Source organism: Lissotriton vulgaris, chromosome 2_1 (genome assembly GCF_964263255.1).
Source record: "Lissotriton vulgaris chromosome 2_1, aLisVul1.2, whole genome shotgun sequence".
NCBI classification, from domain to species: domain Eukaryota; kingdom Metazoa; phylum Chordata; class Amphibia; order Caudata; family Salamandridae; genus Lissotriton; species Lissotriton vulgaris.
The window spans coordinates 1,284,498,096-1,284,516,509 of NC_141687.1; the positions used below are offsets into that span (position 1 = coordinate 1,284,498,096).

The 18,414-nt window shown below is 48.4% G+C and overlaps 1 protein-coding gene across 6 annotated transcripts in view; it reads left to right on the forward strand.

The window, feature by feature from the left end:
• Positions 1 to 18,414, forward strand: part of PCSK7 (proprotein convertase subtilisin/kexin type 7) — a 305,529-nt gene that overhangs the window by 193,005 nt on the left and 94,110 nt on the right. For all 6 annotated transcript variants that reach the window (XM_086957038.1, XM_086957041.1, XM_086957037.1 and 3 more), the window contains 2 exons: positions 6,760 to 6,916; positions 10,503 to 10,597. In XM_086957038.1, the coding sequence (XP_086813164.1) occupies positions 6,760 to 6,916; positions 10,503 to 10,597 (252 nt within the window). The remainder of the gene's footprint in view (positions 1 to 6,759; positions 6,917 to 10,502; positions 10,598 to 18,414) is intronic.

An 18,414-nucleotide genomic window follows, 5' to 3' on the forward strand; every position in this document is an offset into this window, starting at 1 on the left:
TGAACAAAGCACCTTTCATCAAGAATCGACTCCCTGTAAATTGCACTCCTCAAACTCCAGTACTCCAGGAAACTGAAGTCAAGTCTCCCTTTTAAAAGCACCCAAAAATCCCACTTGCCTTTTGCCCAAAACGGGATGGGTAAAGTTGCCTCCAAAGGAGTTTGTTTTGATATATCAATTAAATGACTTATGTAAATTAATTTACTGCAGGTAACTTAATTGTCCTGAACCAAGTTGATTAAAAAATCAAATGTATACATATATAACAACACTAAATAGACGTAACAATACTCAACATAAACAATAACCAATAGACATGTGTATAGGCAAAGTGTTAGATTTTATCAAATTTTAAATCAAAGCGGGAAAGTACAATACAAAAATTTTTTATACACAGGAATACAGGACAAATGTATGAAAATAAATCACAAAATCTCTGTAGAGCCTGTTGTCTGCCTATCCAAAAATAGATGACTGAATTATCCTTTGGATCAAGCAGGAAGTCGACGTTTCGGTCTTGTCTGAGTAATTCTATAAGACTATCATCGGGACAGAAGAGTTATAATATTGTAACTCCCTATTGAAAATAAATAAAACATTTTTTACTAAAACATGTAAACTTAATCAAAAATCTTGTATGCACTATACACATCATTACATTATTACAAACAATAAACAACAAAGCTGTGTTAAAAAGTCTCTCACAACATAAATACACTGTACTAAAAACATTACAGGGACAAAATTTACAGGATGACCTACAAAAAGGCACAATTCATTTAAGTATATTCACTCATGTGTGTGAGTTATATAAACACAGTTTCGGGAATTTCACTGACAAGATGAATCATGATATCTGCCTACAACAATACTAGGCAATGGACGATGATTTAGAGTCGAAATGAGATTGTCTACAGTGACCTGTTTCCTCATATATACATAAATGCATATAGTCTTTTCCTAATGAATTTATGGAATCAGAAAGAAGACATTATCTAAGACACCATATTACCTCCAATGTATATACGCATATGATCTGATCACCTATTACTTCAAAAAGTATACAAGACTTGGAATACACTGGTTAGTCGAGTGTTTTACGCTATATGGCCAATGGCTAATGGCTACTTTACCTGCAGTAAATTAATTTACATAAGTCATTTAATTGATATATCAAAACAAACTCCTTTGGAGGCAACTTTACCCATCCCATTACGTTTTACCCAAGCCCCCAAAGGTTTACTGGGTTGCTCACTCTATTGACTATTTTGCCCAAAACAGCACACTTCTCCCGCATTCAACCTACAACCCTGGACTTGCTGAGCCAGGATGCCCGCCTCATCGCTTTCTGTGTCTGTCTCCCTTCCTCCAAAGGCTGCACCCTCAAACTCTCAGCAGTCACGCCCGGCTAATGCTGGTACTGACATAAACTGGCAGCAGCCAGGGGTAGATGGAGGGCTCGGCTCCCACTTCTCACCCATCACGCTAGCCCCATAGTACTGAAGATCCGAGAGGAAGGGGCCAGAGCTCACACACTCATGGAGGAGGGATGTAAGGGGCGGTTCGCGCACTCGCACACAGAAGAGGGGCGGTTCACAGACACAAAAGGGGGGCCAAGCTCAAATAGACACTAAGGAGGAAGGGAGGACCCGGGATCACACTCACTCATACACGTGGATGGGGCGGCCTGCACGCTCTCCTACACCGGGGCCAGCTTCCCGACACCATCTTGGAACCGGCGTGAGGGAAGCTACAGCACAATGAGCCAGGCCAAACAACGGGCTCAGCGGAGAGAGGGGAATCCTGCAGTTCCCATCACAAAATAAATAAATAATTCCGGCTCGATGTCCTTGCATGGCCCCGGCACAGACGTCACAGAAGATGCAGCGCAGGCCATGCGAGGTGGGGTGGGTTGCTAACTGTAGGAGCTAAATGAGAGAGGTTACTCTTGTGCCTCACTCCCCTACTCTTCGGCTGTAGCACCGTTGGGTGACTCCAGTCCCTGACTACTGAGGGCAAAAACAGTGATCCAAAAGTAATGTTCTAAATCAGGCAAAACCAAGACCGTAGCCCCACCAGGGCCTTGTAAAAGCCATTTGTCTGTGGGACGGGAGGGAGCCGAGACCCAGCCCCCACCGGCGCTCACAGATCTCGGCAGAGAGTCTGACGCCCCATCCATCAGGGAGAGGTCGGTAAAAGTGCTTACAGTGTATTGCCGCAAGTAAAAGATCCAGTCCTTATGGGTTGTCCCAAAAGGAAACAGGGCAGTAACAAGGAAGGGCTAAGAAGCCTCATATTTAATCAGAAGACAGCATTTACCATGGACGATGACGCCAGCCAATGAAAAATATGAGTGGAGCTTCCATGGCACTTCCACATCTGTCCCTACTACAATATGCCACGCAGAGCGAGCAGCGCATGCGCTGCAACGCTAGGCGAGCCCTAACTAGTGGAAATGTATGAAAAGTGAGCATTGGTGCATACATTCTTGTGGAGCGGTGGTGCTCCCTGATCTATTGAAGCCTGACAGCTGTTCCCTGAGCGATCTTATTCTCCTCCTAGACCTCGCTCTGTGAGCTCGTTCGTGGTTTTCTAGCTCCTGTGTGGGAAATCTGTTTTACCTATACGCAGGCAAAGTCAGTGGACACAATTTTGCCTCCTGTGCTGGAAAATATGGTTTATACATACACAAAATGTTTTATAAATGTGTAACTTGGGCTGTGCCTTGACTCCTAAACTGATAGTTTCATTGTAAAAAGAAATTTGCCACAAGTTGATGCTGGTTTATAAGGTGACAATATTATCGCTTATAAACATGTACTATCAGATTTATTTTTCATGGCTGCAGCCCTATAGTTTTTTTTTTTACATTTATTTATTGGCATTTCAAAAACAGACAAAAAGCAAAGGAAACAAGACAGAGGGCTAGCACCGTGATCAGTGGTAGGCAACTACATTCCAATCGTATACACATTACAGACAAAATAAAAAAAGGACATTAGTTAAATAAAAAGGCAGAGTGAACAATACACAATTCTGGTTTAAAATAGCATCACATTCATCTACATCTCCCTCAGAAGGAGCTCTCAGAGAGTACACGACATATAGAGAAAAGGAAATCGGTCCAGAGACCCACCCCCCCAGCAAATACCTACTCTTCTGTATCAATGGGCGAGTCCACCTGCAACCCCCCCTCCGCCGCCACCGAGGCTTCTCAAGAGTATGGGATGCATCTCCGTTAGTCCTACTTTCCATGTAAATGGGCCAAAAGTTCTTAGGTCTACTATGAGGCGGTAATAAGTCACTGCATAGCTCAGTTTGCGTGCAGCAATATAGCATCTCTCTAGACCACTGAGCTAGAGTTGGCACCGGGCCCCGCATCCAGGAGAGCGCAATGAACCTCTTGGCGACTAGAAAGGCCATGTCAATAATCCTTCTGTGTTCTGTCGCTATTGTCTTAGAGTATCCCAAAACAGCTAGCAAAGGAGTAGGGGCCAGAGAGAGAGCAGTGATTCTGTTCATTTCACCATAAACTGTACGCCAAAAGGTAGAGATCCCCGGACAGGAACAGGAGAGGTGCAAAAAATCAGCCATACGCTCCCGCATCTCTCACAGCTAGGGCTCTCGCGCAGTCCATACCTAAACAGCCGCCCTGGGGTGTAATAAACCCTATTTAAAAACTTAAAATGCAGCAAACAGTGGCGACCATTTAGCGATACCTTCTTGACATTGGCGCAGCAGTAACGCCAGGTATCGTCTGGTAATTCGATGGCCAAATCAGTCTGCCACGCCAGCCGGGGCTTAGTGTATTCCGTCAATCTTTCGGTGAGTGTAATACGGTATAGGTGTGTTATCAACTTAGTTGAGGTTTTGGCATTGACAATGAAATCATATGCCGTAATCGTCGGAGGTTCTGACAAGTCCTCCCCCGGCAGATCCTTAAGCGCATGCCGAACCCTGTGAAAAGGAAAGTGTTGAAGGAGAGGGCGGGTGACTTCATCGGATTCAAACTCCCCCCAAGTGCGGACTCTACATTCCGTGAATAAGTCTCCCATATGATGTATATCCAGAGCCTCCAGCGCAGACAGCACACACCTGTCCCTACAGGGGGCAAGCCACGAGCACCAAGACAAGAGCGCCTTAGGAGCATACAGAAGCGAACAGGCCTGAGAGTCTAACAGGTGATGCCAGGCGTGTGTGACGGCATTCAGTGAATCTAGATAGCCTGTCCGGTGGTCTCTCGGCTGGGATAACAACGCGGGCAGAGGGGTCGGAGCAGCGACGGTTGATTCAATGCGTATGTGCGGGATATTAGCAGGGCCGTGTATCCATTGATACGTATGTGCACCCTGCGCAGCTCGGTAATAAAGCTCGAGATCCGGGGCATTCAGTCCGCCGTCCTCATAGGGGCGAATGAGGATGTCCCACGCGACCCGGGGCTGCTTCCCGGCCCAAGCCAGTCGGAGAATAAGCGAGTGGACCTGTTAAAAAAACACCAGAGACAGGCTGCAGCCCTATAGTTCACTCAATCGTAGGCTGGCAGACTCCTACATTCTCAGGAAATAAATCCTTTATCATATACTGGCAAATTCATGGTACGCTGATTAGCAAATTAATGCTCATGGTGTATAATAAACTCTAGAGCTGTATGTTGCAGAAGTAGAAGCATCGACACCAAAAGGGCAACATAAGCCCAACCCATGAGTAGTCAAGCGGGAGCACCGAAGATTATCACGCATGATGTTGAGTGCCGCAACAGCAAGTGCAAATAAACAGCCCTGTGTCGTGATTGTGCCTGGCGAGCATAATCACTTTATCCAACTCTATACACTTTCTCTGCCTGGTGTGTCTTCAAACCCAAACCCCTCACTTGTGCTGCAAGAGTTCTGGGGACAATTGATGCCTCTTCTGACCCTTGTGAAGCTGTGGCCCAGCTGTGATTGTCAAGTTTAGCTGACCATATTGGAAAACAAAACTTTCCTGACCGTAGACCCGTGTAACCTTATCCATTGTTGGCCTGAGCATGTTGGGGACTATACAAGCACAGAAGAACTCCACAGTGACGGATAATTATTGTCTTGTGCCCTGGGCTCCTACAGACGGCAACCACAATCCACATATGCTCTATCAATAGAAACCAAAGTAACTACAAGTAAACATTTTTAGTACTTGAACTCTGATTGTTACGCACAAACTGCCATTACAGCAGTAAAAACCCACTGCCACATTACAAACCACCGTTCCTTTGGAGTGCTACAGTCCTGCCAGTGCAGCATCATGCAGAACTATCGCCTCTTGTGACTGTTTCCCCACCCCCGCACCCCTGTATTGTAATATTGGCTCATTGTCTGCCTACCAGTTAGTGTAGTTACCAGCTAGTTAGTTAATCAGTTAGTGGTTTGCAAACATTGGGACCTGAGCGAGTCCTACACTCTGCAAAGTCTCAGATGACTTTTGGACTTGTGAATTTAATATGGCGTAGCAACCATCTTGATTACAGTGTGTTTATTCTGTTTGGGAGCTATAATGCCTTGATGCTTCTTTATCCGTTTCTTCAAGTCCTTCGTTTGTAAATTTAAGAAGTGTTGCTTTTAAGGCCAATGCCTGCATCTAAAAGTTGACCTGTATTGATTGTGGGTACATTTTACCTAGTATTGGCCAGACTTTGCACTACCTCCTGAGTTGGCCTTGTCTGCTTGACCTCAGCTACCACTGTAAAGGCAAGGAGACCGGGGGAGCCGTGGTTCAGCACTACAGGCCTATAGGTTGGCCTCCTCACTGCATCTCATCATGGACACGGTTTTCAGTCTTTGACTTTTCATCTGCAAATCACTGCAATCTCAGTGTTATTCGAGCTTGGTTAATAAAAGCAAACCATTAATACGCCACCCACAATCCATTAACACCATCGACGCTCATGGTTTTCCCCCCCTGTACTGAAAATCTGGAATTCCTACTAATCATGACGAGCTCAGCTCGGCATCAGTGTACAAGAGGTGTACCTCATGACGAGCTGAGCTCGTCATGAGCGTCGAAGGAGTTAAGTGGTCACGTGAAAATGTACCCACAGGACAGTCTGATTTAGCCCATGGAAATTCAAAGTGTTTTGCTCATAGGGGAACAAGTTGTGGCAGATTTAGGACTTGCAGCCTAGAAATGTTTAGTGACTTCAAGTAAAGAGAATCCAAAGTTCATATTGGAGCAAATCAGTCTCTTTGTGACATTCATACCTTATCAGGCACATTGGTAGTTCTATGTGATACATTCATGGCTGTCTGGCCAGTGCAAGGCTGGTCTTCCAGCAAACGTGGAAACAGGCACACCAACCAGCTGTTATGGCAGGTAAGTACGGTTATTGATGGCATGGTTATTTGGTGGTAAAATCGTTTGAACTGCTGTTGACTTGGTCAGTTGTTGGAAAGTCTGGGTTTTGTTGTAGGGGTTGAGTCATTTTGAGGGTGGGGCATACTTGAAGCTTATGTGGTAGAATGTCATGCAAGTTGGAGAGAATGTCATGGAAGGAACCGGTGGAGATGTCCTTTAATGCTCGTGGATGTTGGGGTGGGTCTTGTTTGCATGGAAACAGTTGGTAGGCAGTCTCTTATTGGAAGGCACCCTCATTGCTAGCGTGGACAACTGGTGTGGGTAGCGAGTGCATGTTACAGTGAGGATGGTTCCTGGAAATGGCAGCTGTTGGTAGGCCAGCTGTGGTTGATCCTGGGATAGCATCAGTAACCTCTTTCTTTCACCTGATCCTAGTGACAGCTGCCGATCTGGAACAGTCTGCCATTAAGACCCTTGAGCATGTGGCTGTGACAGTAACGATAACTCATCCACGTCGTGGCAACTTGGAGATCAAACTCTTCTGTCCCAGTGGCATCTCCTCTCTCATCGGAGCCGCCCGTAGCATGGACACGTAAGTACCCCATAACTGCAAACTGCATAAGCTATGACTACATATGTGTGTGCCACCCTGACCCTGGCTCCTGCTTTCACCACACTTTGTAGTATATTGTAGTTTGCATTATGACATTAGCGGTGAATGTGGGATCTAACCTTGAGTGTCCTTCGCACCATGGTACTTGCCGCACATTGTTGCAATATGACAAAACACTTACTTTGATGCATAAATTTGCCCAGCAAAGTGCATTTGAACCTTTCTTCCTAAGTACTTAATATAGAGGTACGTCTGTACACATAAACATATAACAAAATTCCCTACAATTGAACTATTTCTTTGAAGTCCTAGAACAAAGAATAGAACCACCTTGCAAACTGTGTATTTCCCAACTTAACATTTACATTGTTCTCAATATGACAGGTTTTAAAATAAAATAAACCTTTGCCAAACAACAAAAAAGTGATAAAAACCTCACACTCACTTTCTCGCATGTAAAGGACTAAAAATTATTTTGACCTTCAGTAAATGACCGGTAAAAAAGCACTAACATTCCACTTTAACAAATCTAGAACGACAGAGTCAGTTTGCACTTTGAAGCGAGCAAGTTATGTTACTTACATTTTTAACTGTTCCCTGTAATTTCATTGTCCCCTTATAATCCAAGGTGAAATACATGTTTTTAAACAGTACTCCTGTTGTAACATTTGAGATTGAAAACATTAAAAACAGCATTGCATATGAGGATTGCAACTTAGTCAATGATGATAATGAGGCTTGAAAGGTAAGCCTACATAGTCCCTCTTTGACCTTCACAGTCCCAGCCAGAATGAGACTACATGAATACATTTAAACAGCAGAACAGTTCCCGGGTAATTTGACTCTGTTTTGCAGCCACCCAACAGGGCAAGTGGGCAGGAAACTCCCTATTGACATCACAACACAGGCCTTCACAACTATCAACAGATGTGTTGCCATGCAAAAGCTATTAGTTACTGGTCTAGGAATCGTGGTCACTACAGGTGCCCCAGTATGGCTGCGCGACAGTAAAAAATGAATGCACAAAGTAGAAAATGCATGTTCCCCTACAGACACAGTAACTGTACATGAAGTGAAAATTTAAGCCGGCCAAAAGCAGCACAAGACATAGGTTCATACTCACAGCTGTGTACCTTCACTTGGCATTGCTGATGCCAGAATGGTATCACACACACACTGCTCTGTACTTTGAGCTGTCGTGCGCTTCATCTGGATTGTGGGACACAAGAATTCTCTTTGCAGCAATGAACAAGGCTCCTTGAGCTTGCTTATTCTCTGCTATAGGACAGCAGAGACAGCTAAGCTTGCCTGCTGGGTGTCACTGATGTTTTTCCTGGACAGCTGCTCCAGTTGGTTTTGTGGGCCGACGGATATTCTAGGCACTGGTACGACAAGGCATGTTCAACTTCTTTAGATGTAGCTTAGAGGAAGCTTTAGCTGAATCCCTCACGCTTTCTTGGGAAAAATCATAAAAAATATTTACCCCCACCCCCCAAAAAATCAGAGGTTAAAGTGAAGTTATGATTCATTTATAAGACCATAGTGTGTTTAAAATAAACTCTGAAATTCACTGAACTATAAACATTTAACGTTCACTTATGTTTACAAACCAAACATAACGGGCATTGGCATAGCCAATAGGTCTTGCTTTTGGGACCTTATAAGTGTTGAGCCAAGCAACAGCTGATGTTGTTGCACCAAGGATATTGTGCTGCATAACGGCGAGCTGTGAACCGGATAAGTGTTAGGACAGTGCGTGGGGCAGGGGGGTAAGCACGGCCAGCTTTGAACCTGATGATAAGGGTTAGGACAGAGCGTACGACAGGGGGTAAGCACAGCGAGCTTTGAACCTGATGATAAGTGTTAGGACAGAGCGGGGGCAGGGGGTAAGCACAGTGAGCTTTGAACCTGATGATAAGTGTTAGGACAGAGCGGGGGCAGGGGGGTAAGCACGGCGAGCTTTGAAACTGATGATAAGGGTTAGGACAGAGCGGGGGCAGAGGGGTAAGCATGGTGTGATTTGAACCTGATGATAAGTGTTAGGACAGAGCAGGGTGCAGGGGGGTAAGCACGGCGAGCTTTGAAACTGATGATCAATGTTAGGACAGAGCGGGGGGCAGGGCAGGGGTTAAGCACAGCGAGCTTTGAACCTGATGGTAAGTGTTAGGACAGAGCGGAGGGCAGGGGGGTAAGCACAGCGAGATTTGAACCTAACGATAAGTGTTAGGACAGAGCAGGGGCAGGGCTGTAAGCATGGCGAGCTTTGAACCTAACGATAAGTGTTAGGACAGAGCGGGGGCAGGGTGGGTGCTACGGCGAGCTTTGAACCTGATGATCAGTGTTATAAGAGAGCGGGGGCCGGGTGGGTTAGCACGGTGTCCTTTGAACCTGATGATAAGTGTTAGGACAGAGCAGGGGCAGAGGGGGTAAGCACTACATATTAAGGGTAAAGTGGCCGCTTCTATGACACCTAAAGCTGCTGGTTGAGAAGCTTGCAATGGACCCAGCCTCCCTTCCCCTCCCCTCTGAAAATGGGGGGTGGGGGGGAGGAGGAGGAGGGAAGAGCTGCAGAGTGAAGCTGCTGGCAGACTCTGACTTTGAAGCCTAGAGGTGGGGGCCAGAGGAGCGAGCAGCCCAGAGTAGAAAGGGAGACAGGGACACTTGTTTTCAAGAAACTAAATGCACTCTTCATGCCCTATTGACAAACTTCCAAAGCATGAATAGTGGTGAGGTTTGCAAATAGGAGCAGTTTCCCTCCTCCCTGTCCAAACGGAGGGGTCGAGAGGGGAAATAGCAGACTGGAGAAGGTCTGCCTGGGTTGTTTTCAACTTTGGAGATAATGAGAATGGAATGCAGAGAGAGGAGAGAACAGCCAGGGCCTGTGACCCATGAGAGAGAGAAAAGCCATATGGCGCCTCTTCTCCTAAGAGCGCACACGTGCACGCAAGCTCTAGGCCACATTTTCTGAACCCCTTACTAAAAGTCTTGTCAGATCTCGACCTAAAAACCACTGATATTTGCCAGTTATGGTTCAGTAAACTAACCAAGAGTTGCACCTCCTTATGCACTGCTTATGATCTTACATTTTGCATCACTCATGACGTTAAATTACATCATTGAGGATTTTATCCAGCCCCGCACCCGCTCCTCGATGGCTTTGACGGACACGTGCCATGCCCTCAGAAGATTACATATGGTTAATGTCTGCAAAATTTCATGTGGATTCACCAAATTATGCCATATTTATTAGCAAACAAACACATCCGAACCTGCACATATTTAAAAATACAAGATTATGGTAATCTTCTTGGGCATTTTCTCATAATTGCTGCTGTATTAACTTTATAGTAATTGGAAACAATCACATGAACCCGGAGTGAACTAAGATGGGGCAGTATCAACACTAAAATAATTGGGGCTTGTCTCCTTAATCCCAAGCCATGCCACTATGGTCCAAAAATTGCATTACAGTGACCTAGATCTTTCACCCAGAACCGAATCCTGATTGCCAATGTTCCTAGGATCAGCTAGCCATCAGTAATGTTTGCCTCCTACCTCCTTCTAGGGATCCTTCAGGCTACATTGACTGGACATTCTCTACAGTGAGGTGCTGGGGGGAGGAGGCTGAAGGCACTTACCGGATCTCCATCATAGACACAGGTGAGCATGGATGGCGCATGACCCCCTGGTTACTGCATTAACTGTGGCTCAAGATGTTCGCTGCTTAATATCTTCTGGGAGGAAGTATTTGAGGGTTGGTAAAGTTTGTTACATCAGGTTGGGTGTTCTGATCTGTGTATGGCGGGCATGTTTGTTTAGCTAAGATAGTTGCCGTGAAGGTGAAGGGAACTCGTATGTTTAGAAGAGAAGAGATTTTTTTGTATTTGCCTTAGAAGGTCTGTGCTGTGGCGCGTGGCAGCCGGGCAATGTTTTCCGCCTAGAGCTGTTCACGCGACACGGCTCCTCGCTCGCGCTCTGTGGCTCGCTTCTCGATGCTGTGCAGTTGGGGAGGGATTTACGGATCAGGAGACTGAGTGAGGCGCCTGACACAGTGGGAGTGATTGACCATTTTATCTCTCTCCCCAGAGCTTCTTTCATTTGAAAATAAACACTTGAACTCACCTTGAGTCTTGTGTTCCTTCAGACTCGGCAAACTGACAACTGATAAGCACTTACAGCGCTTCTTTGTAATGATGGAGTGCAAAGATGCCATTCAGTGTCATGAAGTGGCCCATGGAGGCCATGTAGATGCATTAGAAACTATTGTGTACAGTAAAGTGAGAGACCGTGAGTTCAGTGCTAGTGCTGCAGGGCACGTTTTTAGAGTGGGGTCAGTGCAGGGGCTGGAGGAGCTTTCTGATGCTCTGGAGGAGCCATTACTTCAGAAGAGGGCCAAATGGGTTTGTAGCGACAGCGAAGAGAGTCAGTGGTGCCGCAGAAAGGATGTAAGGGACTATAATAGCAGTAAAAAGAATGAAACAGTCCACTTTGGGGCAATGTAAAGGTTCCTACATGCTAAAGAAGGTCAAATGAGTTGATGGTACAAAGGTGCAGGCCTCTGATCGCATTGAAGAAATAATGGGGCTTCAGTGGTGGCTTTGTTGTACAGTAGAAATCTAGAAGAGCATGTGTGGGAGGTTAAGGCTCTTTTAAGTGCAGGGCTGTGTGGGCTCCAAGTTCTTCCTGCGAGTCCAACAACATGTGTTGAGTAGAGGAGTAGGCAGAGGGTGCAGTAAAGCAACTAATGAGTCCACGGGTGCCATGAGGGAGTTGGCAAGGTTTTTGAATGCTGTGAAAAGACTGCAGTGTAGTGCTTTGCATCTGAATCATCAGAGAGTGAAGCTGTTGATCTAAGCATAGTGACCCTTTCTCCTCTTTCTCGGGTAGGGACAAGTATTATCTGCCTGTTGCTTGTGTTTTTCAGTCCTGACATTTTGTCATTTGTTTTGTTGTGCTTTTCATTTACTGCGTTGTGTTGAGAGGTGGGTTACTAGTATTGTTTTGCTGTTGGCTTGCAGTTAATAGGAATTTCCTGAGTTTTGAGTTTAGCTTGTGATTTTCAGTTATTAAGTTACAGATTTTATTTTCAGTTACAACATTTGCGTTTTGTGGTTACTGCTTTAGTGTTTGAGAATTGGCTCTTGTTAGAGGTCTGGTTTGATCAACTAAGGTTGGTGCAAGGGTGTATGTATGGTGCAGGGTTGCTAAAAGGGCACGAGCGCAGGAGGTACAGATAGAGTAATATCTTAGTAGATATTATTATTATTATTAATAAGCTTGTAAAGAGCCTGGTTACACTATACTAGTGTGTCCCCGCGCTATGGACTGCCACGTTTAGCCACTTAGCTGCTAATACTGCCCACTCGAACATAACCAAACAGAGCATGGCCCTAGTCTTTAGGGAACAGGAATGTTTTCAACTCTTTGCGGAACTTGAGCTCTGACTTCTCCAGCCGGAGCTCCAGAGAAATGTTAAATTTTTGAGCCGCCAGGACACAAAAGGAATGTCCTCCCATTCTTACTCAACTGAACTTAGGCGCCAACACCCTCCCTGTCCCGCTAGATCTCAATTGACAGGTCGGTTGGTATGGCGTGAGCAGATTGTGAAGGTAAGTGGGTCCTTTCCTTTGTAGGATACGGTGACCAACACAAAGTGCTTTAAACGCCACACGTTCCCTAATCTGAAGCCAGTGCAGTGTTCTCTGTGCTCTCTTAGAAGCGGCTCTTTTTGGCAGCATTAGAACCAGACAGGCTGCTGCATTTTGTACCTGCTGCAGCCTCTGAAAACATTTAGCATTGACTCCTAAATATATGATGTTTCCATAGTCCAGCCTCGATGTGATTAGTGCATGGACCATGGTCTTCCTAGCAGTCACAGGTAGATAGTCCAATGTCTTCCTAAGGACCCTCAGCGTCCTTTTGATATGATGCTCTTTTATGCAATGCAGCGCAGCAACGTTGGTTGCTGTGTTGCGTTAGATGTTAATAAATCTGTCCCTTGGAGCATAGTGAAGAGTAGCAACTGAAACCTGTTGAAGCTAATAAGTGAAGGCCTTATAAAGCATCAATGTTATCAAACCTGCAAAATGCATTAAAGTAGGAGTTTGTTCCCTGTAGGCCCACCAGATGCTTGACAATCTTAATTACGTTCACCAGTGTAATGCAGTTCGCTCCCATTCTAGTGCTTCTTTCTATTTACATTGGCTCAGAGTAAGAGCATGGCCCCAAGGAGAAGCTTATTGAGACCACAGTAAATATTTTCAAGATCTTAGCCCTTAATTAGAGCTTATCCATGGTTTGTTTACTGATAGCCTATAGGGGTTCGAAGATAGATCCTTCATTTTACTTCAATACCGGGATTGGTTTGCTTACGGTTTCGTGGACCCGCCCAATCTTTGAGGCACGGCGTTTGTTGCAACCCAAAACGCCTCGGCGTTCTACAGTTGGACTGAATAAGTACTGTTTGCCGTGAACCCCGCAGTTCATGGACTGATTTATTTCATCTATTCGTGCAAGTGGTGACCGGACCCGGAGAGGAGCTTAGGAGCTGGAGAGGTCGGCGGACTTCTAACGGCATTACGAGGCGGAATCCGGTAAGGCACCGAGCGTGCGAACTACCTTTACATCATTGAACTGAAGCGGGTTTGGGCTTGACTCCAACTAAAACTTTGAACTGATTTAAGCCTAACAGCAGTCTAGCGGCGCATTCATATCCGCTTACTTTATATGCAAATATGTTTTCCAACGACGCGCTTAGGAGTAGGGAAACGGCGGCGGAGGCTCTCTACGAAAACCTGCCTACTGCAACGTCTTCAACCACTCACAAAAATCGTACCACGAACACCAATACCAGCACTAGGGAATTACTAAAGACATTGGACAAACTACTTCGTAGTGAGTTATCGAAGTGGTGGGAGAAGAAATCATTAGAAAAGTATCTTGAAGCCAACCGTGTTCCGCGTGGTTTGAGAGTAATAATTGTTCCCACATATGAAAACCCGGATCCTAAAATGCTTCAGGAATGGGCAGAGAATAATTTGCAATCATCCAGAAACATGCTACTGATTTTGATCAAATATGCCCACTCAAATAGAGAAGCATTATTAACTGAAATCGACAAGGTGAATGCACTTTTGGAAGCCACTGGTGAAACTGAATTAATAGCTAACACCCGCAAAGCAATTGACCAAAGACTCTGTTGGACAGGCCACATGACGGGCCGCTCTCCCCCGGCTCGACCAGGCCCGAGCCCAGTCATACAAGCACCACACACCACCATTGTACGTCCTACGTCCCCTCAGGGACACCTGCCCTCGAACATGATCACCTCATGGGCCCGATCCACTGCCGACCCATGCGCTCAGCCTGGGCCGCCATCTTGGACACTTCATCACGAGGCCGCCTGGCCCCCGATCGACCTCAACCCTGGGCCTAGCCCGGCCTCAGACATTCCGGCACCACCCTCCACCCAGGAGGTGAGCGAGCTACTTGGCAGGTCAATGGGAGAAAGAGGTGTCGATGGCTCTCCCCCGGCCAGTGCCGCTCGCCCATCGCCTCCCCGGGCGCTGGCTCCACCCCCCCGCTGGGTGTCTGGACTCCCTCATCCCGGACCTCCCGACCTCCAAGTGCGAGGGTCCGGACATCAAAGCCCGCCAGCCCTATAACTGGGGCAGCTCCAGAGCAGGAAGGCAGTTGTATCTTGGAGTCGAGAGACGTAAAGAGGAACTCACCCTGGACGGACTACTGGCGCTGCCGTAGCTCTGTCCTGTGCACCATCGTCCTGCCTGTTGGCGCTGCCACAGCCGTCGTAACCTTCATCCTTCATCGTCGTCCGGATCTGCTGGCGAGGCCGCGGACCGTTGTAACCGTCATCTGCATCGGGACCTGCTTGGCTTCTCCACGGCCCGTCGACCATCCGTCATCCATCCCGGGACCTGCTTGGCTTCTCCACGGCCCGTCGATCATCCTTCGTCCATCTCGGGACCGGCTTGGCTCCTCCACGGCCCGATCAGCAAACACACCGAGCTCGAGGATTGAGAGCTATTTAACTCATTGGCAACTAAGACTGTCCCGCTACCCCTTTTTCCTCAACCAGAGATCAGAACCGAGGGGACCCCTGAGTCCAGACCTCCTTGTATCATATCAACGTAACCTAAGAATTGCCTATAAAGTCTCGTTAACCTTCAATCTTGTGTGGTGTCCGTCTGTGGGGGGGGAAGTTACTTATCTGTACAGTCGTTGGAGACGGCTCTCCCTGGAGACCTCTCCCCGTAATCTCGGCCGACCCTCCCGGTCCGTCTAACATTGGTGGCCAGCGGCGCGATCCGAATCACCGCATAACGTACAGAGAGTAGCTCACCCCACAACGAACAACAATGTCAACTAAAGAGAGCGGATCAACTGAGAAGTTCCAAATGGAAAAACTCGAGGAATACAGCCATCGTGAACTAAAGCAGTTCTGCATCGAACTAGGTATCGCTACCACCGGACTAAGTACCAAGGACGATTTCAAGCATGCCCTAGAATCTTGGGCAGAGACCGGGGATGTCGAAGCCCCTGAGCAAAGCACCGCGAAAAATACCAGCACGGGCCCTGAGGGGCAAAGAACCAGTCTCTCGCAAGACGAGATCCAAGAAAGAGAAAAAGCCCGACTACACGAACTCGAAATGGCCCGACTCAAGATGGACATAGAACTCAAATTGGCCGAGCAAAAAATAAACTTAGAGCACCTTCGCCTCCGAGAAGAAAGAGAGGAGAAACAGAGGCAAAGGGAGCTCGAGGAAAAAAGACTAACGTACGAGCACGAGCGGAACCTAGCCGAGATCAACCTGCGCAAACAGAATAAAGAGTTAGGGGTGCCTGACCGACCGTCCACCCCAGGGACCACGGAGAAAAAAGTGCACATCCCCAAGGATGTGGTCCGAGAATATTTTCGAGAAGACGACATCCAGCAATGGTTTAAGGCCTATGAAATCGCGATGACTGCGCACCGGATCGATAGAGCCGACTGGGGAGCCGGCCTATGGGGCAAATTCCTTAATGAGGGCCGCGATACTCTGTTACAGCTCCCAGACCACCAGATGACCTCCTACGACCATATGAAAGCGGCCCTCCTCACCCGCTATGGCCTCACGCCCGAGATGTACCGTCAGCGGTTCCGAGACTGCACACGCATTCCAGGTACAACTTGGGTGGACTATGTAACGTACTTTAGCAGAGCCTTCGAAGGCTGGATCAGAGGGAACAACGTCACGACCTACGAGCAGCTGTTCAATCTGATGGTATGGGAGCATCTGTCCAACAATTGCTTCATTGAACTACGCCAACACCTCCTCGACAGCAAGTTAACCGATCCCCGGCAGCTCGCAGCCGAAGCTGACCGGTGGGAGATCACCAGAGTGGGCCGGAATGGGTCCTACGAGCAGAACAGGAACAACAATGGTCACCCCCGACCCAGAGGAGGAGGAGGGGGCCAAGGACGAGGAAGAGACAACACTCCGGCCGCCCCCACTACCAGCACCACCCCCCCGGCCAACCGGGGCAGCACCCCGGCGCGACCGGGATACAGAGCCAATGTTACATGTCACCGATGCCAACGAGTCGGCCACTATGCAAACGACCCAAGCTGCCCGCAGTATCAGAGTCCAAGACCCCGCCAGGTGGCCGCCGCGGCACTAGGGGAAGAACAGATCTCCGAGGAACAAGAAACAGACGAGCAAGAGTATCAAGAGTGGGAGCCAGCAGCCATGACTCTCGCGTGCTTAGGGGGAAGAGACATGGTCCCGCGGGTCCCCCTACCCGCTAACACCCAGAAGTACAGCCAATGGGTGAGCATCAATGGACAACGGGCCGAAGCCCTTCGAGACACCGGGGCCAGTGTGACAGCCGTCCGCTGTCATCTGGTGACCCCAGAACAATATCTACCGAACATTCTCTGCCCTGTACGATCCGCCGACAACTCAGAGAGTCTGTGTCGGATGGCCTGCGTCCCCTTTGAGTGGGGAGGGGTCTCCGGCATGCTGAAGGTAACGGTCCGAGACGACGCCCCCGTGGACTGCCTCCTCGGAAATGACCTGGAAAGCTCCCCGTGGGCAGCCGTGGAGCGAAAAGAACACTTGGGGATGTTGGGCGTCCCAGACTGGGCGTGCGTCACCACCCGGTCCATGGCCGCCCGTGCCAACCCTCACCCCGAAGAACCAGAATGGCCGGCGCCACCGCCCCCGGTCGCCCCCGCCGAGACCCCCGACCATGGTATCCCCCTCGAACTTGCCCAACCTTCCGACCTTGCTAATCTTGACCAGTGGGCTCAAGAAGGGGGACCCACACAAGAACAATTTCGTCAGGAGCAGGAGACTTGTCCCTCCCTTGAGGGACTCCGACAACAAGCGCTCGCCCAAAGCGCAGGGGATACCTCCGGAACTCATTGGGTCTACTGGGACAATGACCTATTGTACAGCGAGCAACGAATCGCCGAGCTAGGGGCCAACCGAGTACTAGTGGTGCCCCTCCGCTTTAGAGACTTCCTGCTAAATCTGGCCCACGATGTCCCCCTGGCAGGGCACCTGGGACAAGATAAAACCTACAGCCGCCTAGTGACCCACTTCTTCTGGCCAAAAATGAGAAACGATGTGCACCAGCATTGCCGATCTTGCCCCACGTGCCAAGCCAGTGGGAAGAGCGGCCGCAAATTAAAGGCCCCCCTGCAACCCTTTCCAGTAGTCACGACCCCATTTGAGAGGGTCGGAATAGACATTGTGGGACCCCTAGACCCGCGTACAAGACAAGGCCATCGCTTCATCCTGGTACTAGTGGACCACGCCACCCGCTACCCTGAGGCTATTCCTCTCCGGACCGTGACAGCCCCAGTGGTCGGCCGGGCCCTGATGGGGATCTTCTCCCGTGTGGGGTTCCCCCGAGAAGTCGTCAGTGACAGAGGCACAAACTTTATTTCCAAATATATGAAGTCCCTCTGGCAACAGTGTGGGGTCACCTACCGCTTCACGACCCCCTATCACCCCCAAGGAAACGGACTTGTTGAGCGGTTCAATCGCACGCTAAAAGGGATGATCGGGGGATTGGAAGAGCCCCTCCGTCGCCAGTGGGATGTGCTGCTGCCGTGCCTCCTCTTCGCCTACCGGGAGGTCCCACAGAAGTCCCTAGGCTTCAGCCCATTCGAGCTGCTCTATGGGCACCCAGTACGGGGGCCACTCAGCCTGATCAAAGAAGGCTGGGAGATGCCTCCGGCCAAGAGTCCGCCCGATGTCTTCCGGTACCTCCTCACCCTCCGCAACCAGTCCCGAAGGTTCAGAGACCTAGCAAAAGCCAACCTAGAGACAAGTCAAGAGGACATGAAGAAATGGTATGACCAGAACGCCTCATCTATTGAATTCGAGCCGGGGCAACAGGTCTGGGTAATGTCCCCCACAGAACCGTGCGCTCTCCAAGACAAATGGACGGGACCCTTCAAGGTAATCGAG